Below are 18,386 nucleotides of genomic sequence, written 5' to 3' on the forward strand. Positions count from 1 at the left end.
GACACAGTACAGATGAGAAACTACAGAGGTGAGCCTTGCACATCACCCTGGAGGGCTATGAGCTGGGCAAAATCAGAGAAAACTGGAATCAAAATCAAGGATGCTGAGCCCAAATGATCACTCTATGGGCTTTTTTAAGATTTTCACTAGCTGTGAATCAGTGATGAAGACAACCTTTCCTGCATGCTCTCTTGCTGGTGGTGTTAAATATGCAACCTGGGGACTGAAGTCCTAGGCTTTGCCCCTGTGCTTTTGCAGCCACCCTGCCACGCTGGTAGTCCTCATGGATGGGATTCATCTGACCACAGATGCCAACGTTTAGGTCTGAACAAGTGTTGAGATTTCTTCACCATTAATGACTTATTGTAACATTACAGCAGCTCCTTAAATAGATCTGGTGATTTTTTCTTTAAAAGTGTCTGTTTCTCTCACTAGCGATAAAGGCAGTCTAGGGTGACATCTACCTCATGGACATCTAAAGTTATGTGAGATGAATTCCACCCTACACAACTAGTCTTTCATCGTGAGAAATTTTCTTCAAAGATGACAATGAAAGATGAGAGACAGTAAGGTGGAGAGTGGAATATTTTGCATCTTTGCTCTCACTCACATGCCCCTTTCATTGATATTTTTTGTGATCAAGTCACCCTTCCTTCTGGATGTTGAGAACAAGGCAACGGCAGGTGCCTGCCAGAGGGGACATGTTTTCAGTCAAAGAGAGAGCTGAGCATATTCCCGGCATGACTGGGGCCAAACCTAACCTACCGAGTAACATATATATGTATGGCTACATCTCTCTTTCCTCAATATGAGTCTTCTCCCAGTTTAATTTTAATATTTCTTCATACCTTTTGCGGTGTTTTTCATTTCTTGACCCATCCCTGGGATCTCTTCTACCTTTCTCTTCTCCTTTGCCAAAATGCATCTTCAGTTTTCCTTCCATATTCCCACTCTCTCCTCCTTTGAATTGTGTTTTTCTTTCCTTGTTTCCTCACTTGGTCACACCTCTTCCTTCTCTCCAGCCTTTCTGCCCTTCTCCCTTTTTTTTCCCCATCTTATTGAGAATTTTCTTTCCTTCCCTTCCCATCCCCACTCTCCTCACCCAGATCTCACAGCAGCATGCTTTGGAGCAAAGCCAGTGCCAAATTTTGTGCAGAAGGTGACTCCACACCGACAGCCATACTTTGCTGTGCCACCACCTCGTGTTTAATCGCATTTTCTGCCATGCACCCATTGCTCCTCTTCACGTGCTTGCACTCCTGCCATCTCCTGCCAAGCTGTGCACAGCTGAAATGGTTGTGGCAGTAAAAAGGTCTCCGCTGCTCCGATCTGCATGTCCTGGGGGGCCGAGGCATTGACCACTGGAACACTGCCTTAAAATAATCAATAATGCCGGGTGGCATGCCAACCTCACACTGGCCAACCAGGGGTATTTCCTCATTCTCTGGAGAGAAACAGCTATTTATTTAATAGAGGCCATTGCCCGAAAACATCACTGTGCCTCTCTCAGACCGCCACGCTCCAGGAGAGAGGAGCTGGAGAGCCCGAAGCCAGTGCAGGGAACTCTGGAACCTGGAGGCCATCTTAGCCCTGTGTAGAAGGTAAGCAAAGGTATTTACCTGCTTCCCTCAGCATTAAAAAGAAAAACTTTCTAAAACCCTAGTTAAAAATTAGAAGCTTGCTGTAGCTGCCTTGCTTAACGAAGCTGTAGAAAGTGCTTTTGTTTGCTGAATTAATAAAGTGTTTTGAGTGCTTCTGGCAATCCAGTGTTTTCTTAAGCTGTAATAACATGGTCAGATCCCTCTGATGTACACAGGTAGCAAAGCGGCATTGATTTTGGTGGTAGAGGCTCTCGCTAGGTCTGGTGATTGATGTTTAGGTAAGTTCTCCCTACAGTTTGAAGTGGTATTGAGATAGGTCAGAGAGAATGGGCTGTAAACCTCTGTTCTTCCAGACAAAGCAGCATCATGTTCCTTCACAATGGGCGAGAAATGTGCCCTCCAGCTATGTGTGAAAGATGCAGAAGAGAATTTAGAACTTGCATACAAGACTTTTAGCTTTTATAGAAGGAGGCCAGGTTGTGCCTGTGCTTGTTTGCTTCTCTCTGGGAGCAGGGGAAGAAGTGAGGTTGGGCAAATGCATGGAAAAGCAAAAGTTAGAATGAGACGGGAAAGCAGACAGGCAAAAGTCAGTGTAAAAAAATAGCAAATGCATTGGGCATTGAGAGAAAGACAGGTGAAATACCTAATATTCTTTCCATTTCCCTTCACTCCCTCCCCACTTCATCTTTCATTTGCACATTGTTAGTCTCCTTAGATTTTTATCTCTTTGAGCTGGGGCTTTTTTCCAGAGGCTTGCAAAATGCCCTGCCCAATTTTGAGCACTATATAAGCAATAAGTAATGACCGTAAACCAAGAAGCATCTCTGTTAAAAATGTTTCCTTCTGGAATAGTTGAATGCCAGTTAACTTCTTTTAAAACTGGATTAAAAAGCGTCATGTGATTGTAAAGTGCTCAGAAGATAAGGCATATAAGCACCGTACTCTTATTAAACTCATAGCAGCAGAGAACAATGAAATTTTTTTGCTATAGAAATGCAAACTCAGAAGTCTCTGGCAGTCTCGGATACCTCACAGCAATATACAGCATCCCATAAAGTCTTTCTTTTTTCCCTCTCAGTTACAGAGGACTGAGGACATTGGTCTGTCTTTGTGCCTTACCTCACCTCTTTGCTGTCTTCGTTCTGTCAACGAAGCCGGTTTCAGCCTGTCTCTGGCTTTCTCAAATATCTTCATACTGTCTTACACCTGGGCTGTTTTGCTTGGGAACCCAACCTTGATTGATTTCTGTACTCCTAGCCCATTTAATACCGTCTCAACACCAACTTCTGTCACAAAACTTTCAGGATTAGCCAATGCAAATGACTAAATTGAGGGACATTTCACTGTTTACTGCCTCAGTTATTACAAAAACTATTTGCATGTAGCAAGCGCAGGCATGTGTGCGTGCATGGCTGCGTGTGTGTGTGTGTAACACAGGTGTGTGTACTGAAATGGTGTGTGACCACATCATCTTCCTTCTCTTATGTTTTGGAACGTGCTCATAGGAGAGCAAAGCCATTTTTGTCATAAACTGTCAGCTTTCTCTGAGGACAGAAACCCACAGATTGATATTTTGTACTTTTATGCATTTGAAAGCCTTGAGCTGGAGTGAAGCTATGATTAAACGTCATGAAGAAGTTGTGATCAGTTTGTGCCATAAAGTTAATGACAGTGTGGAGGTTCAATAATCTCTGACCCAGTAGTCTGACATTTCCAATCTGAAATGGAGAAATATCTGTGGATCCACTTTTGTACCGATCAGCCTTTTCTCTTTGGCTATAGATCACAGCATGGGTGCAGTATGAGCTCAGGTTGTTCACATTGGTGAAGAGGAATCTAATAGCAGCCTACAACAAATTTGGAAGGGAGAGATAGAGGTGATGGAGTGGTGGGAGAGGATATAATGAGGAGCAACAGCCATGTTTACAGCTTGGGACATTCAGGTTGGACATGAGGAAAGACTTTTCACCAAGACATTGGGGCAGTCCTGCAACAGGTCACCCAGAGAGGTGGTGGTAGCTACATCCTTGGGGGTTTTCAAAGCTCAGCTACACAAAGCGATGTCTGACACAGCGACCTTGTGTTGGTGGTAGTCCTGCTTTCAGCAGGAGGTCAGACTGGAGACCTGCAGAGATCCCTTTCAACCAGTGCTTCATTTATGTTGATTTTTTTTATTTTTAAAAGAAGAACCTGACTGCTGTGAAATACTAAGTAAGTTGCTGGTTTACACATTATGGCAGATCTCTAAAAATGAGGTGATGGCTTTGTGACCTGCCCTTAGCAAATAGCCACAGGACTGGACACGCTTCCAGTTTTTTTGATATTTTATGGGGGGTGCCAAACAGCTTCATAACCCACAGCCCCATAACCCTTATTTGCAGAATAAGCACGTCACAGGAAACAGTAAGGAAAGTTTCTCCAATTCTTGCTGACACTGTATTTTTGACTGAAATAGAGAAAATGCAGCTGGTAGGGACCCTAGTGAGGCTCCCCCATCTGCTCCTGCCAAGGCAGGGTTGAATGTTTCTATGGCATTCCTGGACGTCATTTCCTCCTCTTCTAGACCTTCAGCACAGATTTCAAATCAGCTTCCCGAGACAGCGGTCCCAGACAACCCGGTGCATCCACCTCCCCTTCCACCCAAGTCTGCCAGCCAGCGTAACAGTTTGTGCCGCTACGGTTTTGTTACTGATGTTCCCAATGGATGGACAATTTTCCATTAACAACTAAAATTAAAGTCTCTGTTCATTTCATACCAATACATGTTTAGTCCTGGCAATTTTAAATAAATTCAATTAAACATTCCAGGTTTTTAATAATCCCACTTTAAATAAAGTCTCTGAAGGGAATAGGCTCTGTAGAACAGGATTATCTGTGTAAGTCTTAACTGGAACATTTCTTGTGCAAAACCGATTCTTTTTTCACTAAAGAAAACTGCTGAAATCCCGTGCTCCCTGCACTTCAGTAACCCAAACCTCCCTGCGTCTTTCCTGAGCAGAGAGCTACCATGTGCACAGGGAAGTGTTCGAAGTGCATTGGGATCACCCTGTTCCCACTGGCAGCATGCGCCATCGTCTCCAACGTCCTTCTGTACTTCCCCAATGGCCGAGTTCTGCAGCTCAGCGAGATAACCGATCTGGTCTGGTTTTTCCATGGCATTCTGGGAGCTGGGATACTGGTAAGACAGAAGTGTTGCTACTGTTTCTTATGGGTTTTGTTTTCTTTTGTTTTAAATTCAGGGCTAAGAAAACCTCTGTTAACAAAAAAAGTCATAGAAATGTGTTTTGCATAAACATGTGAGCAACTTAACTGGGAAGTTGGGTACAGGACTGAGAAAGCGCATTCAAGACTGAAAAAGTCCCTAATTACAGGAATACAAGGTATTCCTGAAATAAATATCAGGACTCCCAGTCAGGAGGAAGCAATAGGACTGACTTCTCACTGTGGAGAAGGGTGACATGGGTGTTCGTCTCCTATGAGTCAAAGCTGAGGTCCTAAGCTCAGCTGGAGGTGATGAGTTTTCACTATTGTCTGCACACACGCGCACACACACATGCACCCCCTACCCATCAGTCCTCTAACTGACTTTATGCTCACATAATTCACAAAAAACATTAAGGGCAAAACTGAAACATGTTTCAGTAGATGTTCATTAGAGACCCAGCCAACAAGAAGAATGTGGAGCTGCAAATGGCTTAAATCCCAAATGCCCCCTGTGTTCCCACACACCCACCTACCTCCTTTTGGGTTTGATCTCCTCTGTATGTGCTCTTCTATAACCACTTCTCCATTCCACCACTCAGGGAAGATTGCTTTTATGTGAATATCCATAACTAGAAGGGAACACATTTAGGAATACTGATCTTTCCAGTTCTTTAGAAAGCCTGCTCCCTTTACGCTCTTCCAGTTATCCACCCAAGTGCAGATAAAAAGCCGAGCGAGTAACATGCATATGACAAATACTGGCTGTTACGCAGCCTGGGCAGATGGTAAACTGGCACAGAGCTGGTTACCTGTGCATCAAAAATGTTTAAGAATAATTAACTTAGAAAAAAGCAAATCTCATTCACAGTCAGGCTATGATGCAGCTACCACTTAATTCTGTGGAAAAGCTACAATGGATGTGGTTCAGACTCATATTTCCCAAAGCAGAAACATGGTGCAAGATCATTGAATTAATTGTTCTCCACCAGCAGCTTGCCAGCTTCTTCTTCCAGCTACCACTTGGGCCTATTACTCATGCCGAGCTTGAACGTAAGCATGAGTTTGTGGAAGGAAGCCTAAAGGAAGAAGTGGAACTACATGAGAGACCTGTGGAAAATTCATATCACTGCAAGCCCAGGAGTCATTGGCGTTCAATGAAAGGAAAGGCAGGTGTTAGGCATGAGAGCGTCACAGGCTCATTGAAAACGTGCCTTCTTTTAAGGCTTCCACAGAGGCTTGTCTGCGGCCAGCACTGCATACATCAAAAATGAGAATGGCAAGTGAGAGGGGAGGAAAAATTTGCATTGACCTTCAAAACACAGCATTAGGAGTAATTATTGATCCACAAACAATGCTGTTGAGTACATGTGTTTTCCAGAAAACGGCATGACAAATGCCCACAGGTGAAGAGAAGGGGAAAGAAAGCATTATCATCAGCTCCATTTTCCAGGTGCTGGAAGCATGGAAAAGTGAAGACTGGCTTCTGGGCGTCCTAGGGAACTAAGCAAGGGGCAAGAGTGCCCCATGCCCAGAGCCTGGGCCATATCCTGACCCCACAGTGAAGACAGACCAAGCTGCACTTCTGTTCCCAGCTGGGTGCACCCAGCATCTCCCCAAAGGAAACTCAGGATAGTTGTGCCAACAGGTTGCCTGACCTTGGAGAATCTCCCTGTAACCAGGACACTGCCTCCAGAGCCTGGGGGAAACTTCATAACAGCCTGGCCTGGCTCTGTGAGCCAGAAAACCTGCCTCTGCTTGGGAACTTCATCCATAGACTGATACCTAGATCATTAGCACACTCTTTGGCTGAGCAGCCAGCCCCACCCTTTCCTCCTCCTCTGCTGCTTCTCTCATGGAAATTTATATGACGTGAAAACCTCTCCATTTCCTTATTTCAAAAGTTTAGGGTGTAAAGAGAGGGAGACTGGCTCCATGTGTCATAGTAACATCTCTCCTGATGGAAAACCTATGTGCAACACCGGGAAATGCCTGACAAAGCCATGGCTCACTCGCAGACCTCGTTTTACTGACAACAGCCAAATCTAACAAATTCTCATTCCTGTGTCAAAAGGCAGGTGTTTATAATCAGGCACTGCAAAAAAGAAAGCTGCCAAGCAAACCCTTCATCCTGAGCCAGGCTAATAAAGGACACAAAAGTGCTTGCAACTTAGATGAGAAACCTCCAAAGAAGAAAGACAGCCCTGGAGGAAAGGGAGTGTTGGTTTGATGGACAGAGGTATTAGCTCTCCTTCCGAGTGCCAGACAGTGGCACGCTGAGGCTGAGGTTGCCTTGGGGACCACCTGTGATTATTTAAGAGATGACTTTCTTTCCAGGAAGAGGAATGTCTTTTTAACCTTAATGTTTTACATCTGCAGGCCTCCACAGCTGTGGTCCAGCAGCCACTGCAGGTGCTGGAGGCTGACTCTGGGATGTGCATAAAAGGCAGTGGAGAGCAAATCCACTGGAAAATATTTAGGGGCCTGCAAATTTAAGCAGGTTTCACAACACTGTCCTACACAGTCTAACATGAATGTTCCCACTATGCACATAAATTCCTCAGGTTTCATTCACCGTGGACATTCTGCTCTTCCTGCCCTGTATGGGACATCTTGCCAAAAAATAGTCAGGTTGTTTTTACAGCTTTTACCTTTTTTTTTTTTTTTTTTTCCAACTGGGGAGGATGTGCATCTCCTTCTTTCATTAACTTTACAGGGACCATTTCCTAGTTTGTCAAATACTTCTTTTCTTGTGCTACTCTGTGAGATGCCTACACAAGCAGCGGTGGGCAGAGGCAAGGCAGCAGGAGTGCTCTGGCTGCACAGCCAGACCCACAAAAGCTTTCCTGCCCTCTGGCTACCAACCTAAGTGCAGCTTTTCCTATCTCCAGAGAGCCTCTGTAAGGTGACATTATATCCTGAGACACAGATGGTTGCTGAGTCCATTGTATCAGTCCATCTCTACCTGATAATTACCATTGAGAAAGCTGAAGTGAACTGGGAGTTCCCTGTTGAGTGAAGACCATTGTGTAGGTTTTCCAGAAGACTAGTACAAAGAACCAAAGTCAGATGTGTTTCAGGAAGTTTAAGACTGATTTTCCAAGCCAGAGCAGGGTGCTCAGAAGGTTTAAACTGACATAATTCCTACTCCAGCGATGCATCTTTCCTAAGCAGAAATTCCATTTTCTTAAAACTGACATGTTTGTTCCTGAAAAAAACCCAACAAACCCCTTCTGAAAAGAAGCAGTATAGCTTCAGCAGCCAGAATTACTGTACCAGAAACTTGCCAGCCAGCTCTAGCTGTAATCCTACACTTCTTCCTGAAGTACTGTTTAGCAAGCACCAACATCTAAGCAGGTGTAACTCACAGAGAAGAGGCAGAAGGTGGTTTGCGTTTGAGGAACACGATGCCCCAGCTCCTAGACTTAAATACCATCCCAGCAGAGGTACTGCGCACCAAATTCAGCTTGTGCTCTTCTCACAGGTTATTTTGCCGGCATTCATGATGCTGGGAGCAGGCGGAGCCGGATGTTGCGCTAACAGATGTGGGGTAAGTGGATATTTATGTGTTGAAATGGCACTATAGAGTTTGCACAATAGCTCTTAAATGGCTGCTCAGCAGATGGAAATGTACAATGACAAACCATCACACAACCATCAACAGCCATGTCAGAGAAATGCAGAAGAGGAGCTTGATCTACAGCGTCCCTGGGCTGGGGTTGAAAGCTCAGTTAGCCAACAAGAATGTTATGATATTGCAGCCACTGATATGAGGGAAATCATACTCAGCCAGGGCAGGTGCTGAAGCATTTAGCTACATCGCTGAGGGCCGAAGAGGACAAAGCTACTTTACTTCAACCCACATAAAATAAAACAGACCTTCAGCTTCCTCCTGCTTGACACAGTGGTAAAGACTGAGATGGCTGCCTGTACCTTCTGCTTTCACCTGGTCCTGTTTCATCCATACCATTCTATGGCAATTTGCTTTTCCACAGGTTCATCCCTGCCTACCTCTGTAGGGGCAGATAGGTTCCCTACTTTGCATGCCCACGCTAAAAGCCTGAGCTGTCGCGGCTGGCACTAAGGAGCCAGCACTGCTTTCTGGAGGCTGGTCCCCATGGAAGGCTTTGACCTGTAGCACGCATTTGCCCAAGTGTTATGCACATGAAAGGTGCAAATGCAATTTTGGCTCTCTGTCATCCAGAGAAAGGCCAGAGAGACTTTTTCCCTTGATAATTAAGAATATTATAAAGCAACATGTTATACAGGCATCTTCATTAATCCTCAAGCCCTGGGCACGGACTTCTATGTGGCTATCATTATTAGCAAGAATAAACTGACTTAGAATGTTTTTTTAAGTCTGCATCCTTCCCAGAAGCAGCCTGGAATAAGAGCTTCTGTACAATAAAGCATGTCTCTTCTGTACTCTTCAATTAATTTTTGGTTTGATCCATGAGAAGACCTTTACCTCTTCAAGACGTTTTACTTAAGTTAATTCATTATTCATAATACCAAAATAACATTCTTCATTAGGATGTCAGCAAGTACATCCCAAGGGACATGTCATTGCACTGATTTTACCAAATGTCACATGCACAGCAAGGAGGATTTGCTAATGACAGCCAAGTAAGCCAGTTGCAGAGCTGGGGTGTGAGCCTAGGCACCCTGAAATGGGTGCCTGAGCCAGCTGCTTCTTCTGGTTTAGAGTGATGTAGAAAGCAGTGGTGAAAAACTGTGGGTGTTCCCATGCTCTGCTGAACGTGGTAAGTCACGAGGGGAAATCCAGCTGAACTGGGCTCAGTTCATGCAGCATCTCAGGTCTCCCTTCTCCACCCTTCATCCCAGTACTAAATATTACAGAGCCAAGAGTGAAACTTCCCCAGACTGGCTGGGTTCACTCCCCCAGCCCACTGATGCAGGTGGTAGCACAGTGCCATCTGGTAGCCCACATCTGCAGACCCGCGCGCTACTCCACTCCCCTCCACCACTCTTTCACTGTCTGAGCCATTCCTAGCAGCAGCATATGGATGCCAGGTATCCTGTCTGCACCTTCCCATTACTGATTGGTTACCTGTGAACTGTTCCTCCTCTTCCTTATTTGCTGTTCTAGAGGAATACAATAGACATTGTTGAGAAAGTAGTTTGATTATGTGCTATTTGATTAGGAGCTGATGGCCAGGTGATGAAGCTACTGAAACCAAACTAGAGAAGAGGCTCAGTGAGGACAGTATATCTTCGAAAATGCTGTCTTCTGGGACTGTGGGAATTGCCCATCTCTTTGAGGTGGAAAGGGGTGAAGCTCTACAAGTCAATCTATGGTTTAAGCAGAATGTAGCTTAATGTAGAGGTGAGATGGGGACACGAGCAAAGAGCGAGTGGCTATGAATGGCAGTAAAAACAATCATTTCTCCTGGAACAGTTCCTGGGGAAGAGTGATTTCCAAGCATGCAAAAAGAGGTGAGTATTGCAGGGACATTTGAAGGCTAATGACATGCTTCTTCAGGAGAAGAAACCTCAGGGAAGCTTTGCTTTGGGGATAGCGGGAGGAAATGCAGAGACACCCACAGCAGGGTTGCTCAGATGCCCTGACCGTACGGTCTGCATACCCAAGACAACGTATGGCATGAATCACCAGGTGCTGGAGAACAGAGGAGCCCTGGGACTGGTTCAAACATGTATGATGGCAGCCACTTCCCAAGGTGCCAGAGCTCCTTGCGAGATGGGTCTGGGTGGATATGGGGTCCCCAGGTCTTGGTGGCTTGTCTGCCAACTTCTACCAACTGGCAGAGAAATAGCCCACACTGCAGCTACTCAGGAGTCTCAGTAATCCAAAGGTTAGTTTGGCCACCTTTCTGCTTTGGGGACCTCAGGTATAAAATTATAATTTACACTGAATACTCAACATTGTTTTTCACAGGGAAACAAAAAAGGCTGAAGAACTAATACTGATCAGAATTATTATTCAATCAGAACATAACCATTTTCCTCAGGGTAGGGACTCTATCCTATTATATTTTGTGCAATCTCTGGTTTAATAGTTTCAGACTTCATCACAGCCTTTACATGCTACTGAAATATCAACAACAGTAGTAATAATTATTAACTTTCTCATCCCTTTATTCACCTTATTGAGTTCTCCAGTTCACAGTGATTATGTGCTGCATTGAGTAAGTTTTTTCATTAATCCATTTTAAATTGTTGCCTGCAAACATACCTAAATGGCTTCTTGTCCTTGCATTATGGAGTAATGATTTTGGAAAGTAACAGATTTAGAAAGGTTCTTGCAGTTAGAAAGTTTAGAAAGTGTCTTGCAGCTTATCATATACACATCTGAAAGCATTCACTGCACTGGCACAATGAGGAAAAAAAGCCCCCCAGCTTATGTCATTGCATCAGCAAACATACTCCAGCATTTTTCTCTAAGCCTTCCTTAAGAGTTACTAGTAGAACAAGAATAGCCATAGCAGCTTTCCAGACTAACAAACCTAGATAAGCAAAGATATCTGGATTACCAGACAGGATATTAATTCCACCGAAGAACACCTCCAACGAAAGAAACAGAGAAGAAAGCAATGTGCATGAAACAAGAACCAAGGCAATAAAGAACAGCACACGCTGGGACAGGAGGAACGTGGTAACTTCACCAAAGCAGCTGATGCAAATGCTCAAAGAATGAATGCTAAAAGTCTTATCAGCTCACCAGAGACAATCCAATCATGTGAAGGATAAAGCAGGGAAAAATTAAAAGAAAATCAGCAAAAATGATCAGCTAAACCTTTGCAAGAACTAGAGAACAGGCCAACACCATGGGAAACTAATTTCAACAAACTCAAGCATCCCAGCTTAGACATCATCTTGCAACTAAAGACATAAATAAGGATTTACTTTTTTTTTATTTTTTAAAAAGGAAAATGAAGACTGTACAGCTAGGGAAAATGATGAAAAGTTGAGATGATGTGATAGTTAATAAAATTGTTGGATTTCCATAGAAAATGGGACAAGCCTCCAGAAAAGACTCCAGAAGAGTAGATATAATGGGGAAATGCCACTGTGTGTCTAGAAAATGCCTAGAAGAGCCAATATAACAGCTGCAGCAACTTCAGACTACCCTTTCAGTGACAAGTAGTCTTTGTCTATATAAACATGTGCACAGTAAAGGAAGTAGGTGAGATGAAGCTAGTCATACAGCCAACAGATTTCAAATGAGAAAATCATGTGTCAAAGAATAATCATCAAAGACAGCACTGAGTATTACTAGGACTAGTACTAACCACTATCATAAAACATAGTAGTAGCAAAAGACCATTTGACTTTTTCTATCATAATTGTCTTTGGGATGCCCATACTGCTATGCTGTGCCAAAACTAATCATTAGCATAATTAAAATCCTTCAACCAAGATGCAGAATGCACAGTTGAAGTAAATGAGAAAATAGGTGGGGAGAAGTGGTTCAGCATAGGTAGGAGTTTCAGACGAGTATCAGTCTCTCATCTTCAATGTGAGGCATGGCTGGTGATCTTATTATGAGAGACAGTGCATCAGCTACAATGGTCTGGGCCAATATACTAAATTACCCACATTTTGCTGACAATGAAGCTCTGCTAAGAGGCAACTCAGCCAACATGCAGATAAAGACAAAAAGAGTGTCCAGCTTTGCAAAAAAAGACAGAGTTAGTAATCAGTTATGATGAAATAAATCTCATGAGAAATCCCAGCAACTTCTAACTCAAGGATTGCTTTAGAGGCAAAAGGACGTACGAAATGAGTCATTTCACACACTGGCAGCATGCAAGGTTGTACAGAAAGCAGCAGTGTCATCGGCTGGCAAGTTGGAAGCTGCATTCACCAGCTTGAACATGTTTGGATAGTGAAGAGTTTTCAAGACTGTGTCACAAATCTGCAACGTGGATGGTGGATATTTCCATTTGACTCTGTAATGCAGCGCTCTGTGGAGCAGCTGGCATTAGGAGAAGGTTTCTACCTTCCTTGTGGGCTATTAGATTTCACTGGCTGGTGAAATTAGATTACACTGGTATTTTCTGGCAACAGGGAAATGTTGCCAGAGGTATTTGCCTTCAAACCCAAGTCGTGGACAGGAGTGTTTCCCATGTGTTTCCTCAGCCGTGCCTCTGCCCTGACTCCAAGGCAGTCTTGCTGCCTTGCCTCTAGCCCAGGTGTTCCCCTGGCTCTGTCCAAACTCTCCAGAGTTTCCTTTTCTCTTCTTCTTGGCAGAGTTGTGAACAACCACAGGCAGAGACTCTTAACAAGTCTAGTGGGAAGCCTGTCCCAGATACACCACCCATAGCACTCACCTGAGATTCTTGTTTCTATATACCAAGAGCAACCAGGTACATTCCATCCATTAATAGAAAACTACCCCAAAAAGTGAAGGTAACATTTCTGTGGGAGTGGCCAATGTAAAACATACAGGTGTGTTACATATAATTCGAAGTCACTGCTGGTTCATTGCCACAATTAGATTTCTCAACACGAGCAGTGGTAACCACATATCATGCTGTTGCAAAATGAAGGAAAGCAGCAACAAGAAAGGCTCTTTTGCATTCCTCATAAATTAGCAAAAACAATTAATGCATCTTTTGTTGCTGTCATACCTGGTTCGGTAGTTGCTTGCTAGATTCTGTTGGTACAAGGGCTGAGAAAAGTGTTCTTGGTGAAGAGAAGGAAATGCAAAGGCACATGATGTGGACCACATCAAGCCAGTACTGGCTTCATACTGGCTTTTTGAAAGAACGCTACCAGATTTTTCATGATTGGTCAAGTATAAAACTCTGGATAATTAAAACTCTGGGCTTACCCACTTTTAAAAGAAAACCAAATACAATCTGAAATCCTTTCACATCTAGGCTAGCTGCACTTATTAGAAAAAAAGTCAACTATTTTTTATTCCCACAAATATCATACTATTATTTTGAGTTTCAGCATATAGTAGCAAACAGATAAAGATAGTTTCCTTCCCATTCAGTGTAAGCTTTCCATGCTACTCAATGCCTCTGTTGAAGGTCTTTTCCCTTTCAGATGCTGCTGTCAGTGGTCTTGTCAGTGCTGGGATTCGCAGGAGGAGTGTATTGTGCGGTCATCTCCTCGCTGGGGCTGATTGGGGGCCCTCTGTGCGACACAGGTGATGGAGAATACCTCTACCCTTTCAGGAACAACACTCTGGAGTGAGTATGACTTACAGGCTCCTCTAACTTTGCTTTTCCTAATACCCCCCCACACACATCTTTTTACACCAAATTTGAATTTTTCCAAAGTGAACTGATGGTCCACTTGGCCTGCACATAAATTCACATTTCTCTGAGCCAGCATGTTCCAGCTGGTCATCTCTTTGACCAGGGACCATCTCTGGGCAAACCACCTGAGCTTCTTCTATTGTGCTTCTCAGCGGTCCCTTGTGCAAGTTGCACCACACTTTCAAAAGGCTGCTGAGCTGTGATTCCCACCGGCATCAAAAGGAAATGTTTGATAAATACGCCACATTAATCTGTTAAATTGTCATGAATTGAGTCTACTCTACCTACTTCTGAAAAGCAAAGCAAAAATCTTCTCTGAATCTTTAAAGTTAACCTTGGCAACCATGCTCTTCAAGCCAGAGCTGGATGGACTGGACTGAGATACCATAGCAGGAATGGAGAATATGGAGACACATTTTTAAACCATTAGGGACCTTTCCCTTCAGTTATTAGCACTGCCATAAAACAAAAGGGAGATTCTTGTGCATGCAATAAAGTACAGATGTGGCACTCCTCTAGCCATCAATTGCACCTCTGCAAAGGCAATTCTGAAGATAATCACCAGCTTTTTACCAATTGTAGTGGAATATGAGACTCACTTTGTGCTGTGCAAACAAGTTCAGAAATGTAACATAGAAAGCACTTTCAAATTTTTATTTTCTAATATGTTGCCAAATATTTTTCTCTATCACAGAGACAATTATTTGTTCAACCAGACAACATGGAGCATTTGCAAAGAACCTGAAAACATCATCCTTTGGAATATTGTCCTTTTTTCTATTCTCCTGGCCATCGGTGTGATTGAAGCTATTCTTTGTTTTATTCAAGTCATCAGTGGACTTACTGGCTTCATATGTGGCTCATGTATGAGGAAAAGAAAGGTTGGTATGCAGTAAAAGATATCAGAGTGCTTTACATTCTTATCACTTTTATTTTTCAGGCTCTGTTAATGGTACATGATCAGAGAGATCTGCACAGGCCCAGACGAGCTCCTCTGGGGAGCTGAGGCAGTACAGATGCCTTTGCACACTGTCTCTCTCTCCATCACATTGTAGTCAGGGATAACTCCATCCTCAGGCATTTCAGAACAGTGGAGCAGTGTGATGTATTGACATACTCAGTTGCATGGTTGTGTTCCTATTCAAGAAGCCTTTTTGATAAAGTGTAATGACGCCCCAGCATCTGTAAATGAGAGAGATTAGAAGTAAAGGTGTTTTTAATTGGTCAACAGTAGTAAAAATGTCATTTTACAGAATGGAAGAAAACCTCTTTCAAGTTTCATTTATCACCACTGCTTCTTTTTCATTGCTTATTTTCATTGTACAAGATGCTTGCAGTAAGTCTGATATCCCTCTGGAATATTAATTAATTATCTTTCATTCATTGCCTTTCAGACAAATATTTCCGGAATGTGAATGACCTACAGGGGATGCCAAGACAAGCCCTGAGCTGCCAATTCACATGCAATAAGGATAGTGCACTGTGCTGTATTTATGGGGGGACAACAAAGAGAATCCAAAATGTTTAGGAGTTTCATGGGGCAAAATGAATTTTTTTATAAAGAAGTCAGCATGGAAAAGGGCCAGATCATTTAGATCTGAGACTCCAGATTTTCACCTCTCTAAATATTTCTGCTAAATCTCAGGTACCGGCAAAAACACTAATCTGTCTGGTCCTGTCTGCCGTACTTGCACATAAAACACAAGGGTTCCCAGACAAAAGTTCACCACTTGCCCTCTTGTGTATATGGGAAACTGCACCGCTGTTAATGTGTGCATTTATCAGCTGCAGGAAGCAGGAGGTCTGGCTGGATGTAAATAACTTCCCGTTCCCTCCAAATCCCACCTTGAGCTCACCTGTCTGTTCCTATTAGTTTGCTAAGTGGGCATTTCCAGATTTAAATTAGGATGCGCAGAGAGTGGTTTTCAGCTGCCCCGGAGCCAAATCCTCTTGTGCTCATTTGGCAGCTTGCTGTCACGTTTGACAAAGTCCGGTGCACTTCTAATTCAGTTCTTCAGGAGTATCTCAGAGGCGTGGTAGCCCTGGAGGGGCATTTGGGTCAATATAGACAGTAGGGTTTGGAGCAAGAGTTTAGCAATGTCCAATTTAACAAAAAGGAGGAGAAACTTGGCACCAATGTTGCCCTCACGAGACTGCATAGGAGTCTCACAAATTTCCACGCAGGTCTGTAGGGCTGTTCTAGACTAGACCACATGAACAAAGCAACTAACTGTGAAAGATAAACATTAAATCAATAAGTGTAGTAATTATGTGCAGCTTAATAACAAAAAAGAGATATAATCTGAAAGGCAAGAAATTGCATCAGTCTTAGTGTTACAGCAACAGTAATCCCAACCAGGAACTGCGTAATTCCCCATCATCACTCAAGATCAAGCCCTTGATGGTAAAATCCATGGCCAGCAAATTTCAGAAACCCCATTATTTCAATGCCTTCCTCAAAGGCTAATTCTTGAACATGCCACTGGCTTCCCTGAGTCAACCAAACTGTAAAATAATCTTTATCCATCCTGAAGGCATGTATGCAGTTATGAAAATCTGAATATATGTAAAGCACTTGGAGTCTGTTTTTCAAAGAGAGGCATTTATGCTTTCTCAGTCAAAAGTTGTTCATATTTCTGCATCGCAGCATGGGAGCAAGTTATTTGAACACAGTTATTGCAGACACATATGGCTGTTTGTGTTGTCCTCTAATGCAGTACACAAACTCCTTTACACAAACTGGGGAAGAAAATATTAGTTGTGCCAAGATGAGGAGCACATGTACACTCCCTTAGAGCGTAGCTTCATCTTTAGAAGCAGGAAATTTGCCCCATAAAACTTAAAAGTACCTTCTGTAAATAAAAAGCATAAGACTTGTTCAAGTTTGCAATCATGACTAGGTGCGTCCAAACCTGCCAGGTGGCTTAAAAACTCATGTTCATTGTCAGCAATGAAGCCTGGAGAGTGCTACCATATAAAAGTAGACATCAAAACAAAGCCATCTGATTCAAAAAGAGTCAAGAAGGCAGCTACAAGTAAGGATGTTCAGCACGTAGTCAGACAGAGCGAGACTCCTTCATCAGCAGAAGGGCTCTATGAGCTCTTCACGGTCCCTAAATAGGAGCCCTGCCCTCATCCTTTAGTTTTGCCTCCCTGACTCTAATTTCCATGATAAAGCCAGTCTGGGCTGTGCCAGCAGTGGGAGAGGGAGAGGTACCCACTGGCACACACCAACGCCAGCACGGGAACGTAAATGTACCGTACTGCTGCCACCTGCTTGTGCCAAGCTGTCCTGCCCTGGGGATGTTTAGTGTCACGTCTGTGTGCTTACAGGGACACCCTCTGTCCTGCCAACTGTGCAATCACTGGCCTCACTGATATATGTAAATATTAAACATTGCTATTCTGAAGTTATTTTCTGGCTTAATTTGTGTGACCTAAAGGACTTCAAACTAGCTCTGGTGGGAAGAGACATGGAATAACACAGAAAGTAGAGTTAAATTTGTCTTGTCTAACTTGAACCACTGAAAAGGAGACTTTTCTGGGGTAGGCATCAAGCCATGTAGTCCATGGAGAAAGGCAGCCTTCCCCTAGCCCATACTGAAAGAGATGTCTAAAGCAGGCAGGAGGAATTGCCTCTGCAGGTAAGATTCAGTTGTCCACCCTAGACAGGAGCATCTGGTGCCATTTAAGTGCAGCAAAGCATCCTGCTCAGCCTCCAGATGCCACTGGAGGTGGCAAGGGTCTCCCACATGTCCTGTGTCACACCTGAGAGCCACTCACAAATCTCCAGAGACCCTAATATCTTATATGGAGCCAGCAACAAGGAGGTGTGGGTGACCAAAGCAAATGCCTGTCTCCTGCAAACACAAGGATGATAAAAATTCATTTAGCCAAGATACCTAAAGGGCGCTAAAATTAGGTTAAATCGTTTCAACTCATGGCTTTTTGGATCTCCCAAATTGGCTTTTACACGTGTCAAAGCCTGAGCTCTCAGAAGTGTCACCAGAGCCTTCGCCGGGAGCCAGCTGGCTCATCACAACAGGGGTGGCTCCTCGCACCGAGCACTGCAGATTCCTGTAAGAAAATGGCTACATAACACTAACAACAATAATTTTCATTTGGACAGAGAGTTGGCTTGACTAAAGACAAAGTAGCATGTTTCAGAATTGATATTACTAAAGACTTTATTATCCCTCTCTCTTCGTCATTTGAAACTCATGCAGATCAGCCACTTGCAAATCAGTGCTAATTGAAACAGATAATACTTCCAACATGTGAGGAAAAAGTGTTCCTGAGATTGCCTTGGGGTAGGATAAAACTTTAGACCAAG

The 18,386-nt window shown here is 43.5% G+C and overlaps 1 protein-coding gene across 1 annotated transcript; it reads left to right on the top strand.

The window, feature by feature from the left end:
• The first annotated feature begins 1,521 nt into the window (after positions 1-1,521).
• LOC129201516 (transmembrane 4 L6 family member 1-like) lies at positions 1,522-17,413 on the top strand. The gene is made up of 6 exons (XM_054812936.1): positions 1,522-1,601; positions 4,600-4,779; positions 8,287-8,352; positions 13,839-13,984; positions 14,748-14,934; positions 15,448-17,413. The coding sequence occupies exons 2-6, from the start codon at positions 4,609-4,611 to the stop codon at positions 15,466-15,468; spliced, it is 591 nt and encodes a 196-aa protein (XP_054668911.1). The 5' UTR covers positions 1,522-1,601; positions 4,600-4,608; the 3' UTR covers positions 15,469-17,413.
• Positions 17,414-18,386: the final 973 nt, after the last annotated feature.

The sequence above is a fragment of the Grus americana genome, chromosome 1 (assembly GCF_028858705.1).
Source record: "Grus americana isolate bGruAme1 chromosome 1, bGruAme1.mat, whole genome shotgun sequence".
Classification (NCBI taxonomy): domain Eukaryota; kingdom Metazoa; phylum Chordata; class Aves; order Gruiformes; family Gruidae; genus Grus; species Grus americana.

What these genes read in the sequence shown, in the direction of transcription:
- LOC129201516 (XM_054812936.1), top strand. Translation starts at nt 4,609, where the DNA reads ATGTGCACAGGGAAGTGTTCGAAGTGCATTGGGATCACCCTGTTCCCA. An exon ending in TTCTGGGAGCTGGGATACTG is followed by an intron (nt 4,780 to 8,286) that starts GTAAGACAGAAG and finishes CTCTTCTCACAG; the next exon opens with GTTATTTTGCCGGCATTCAT. An exon ending in GTTGCGCTAACAGATGTGGG is followed by an intron (nt 8,353 to 13,838) that starts GTAAGTGGATAT and finishes TTTCCCTTTCAG; the next exon opens with ATGCTGCTGTCAGTGGTCTT.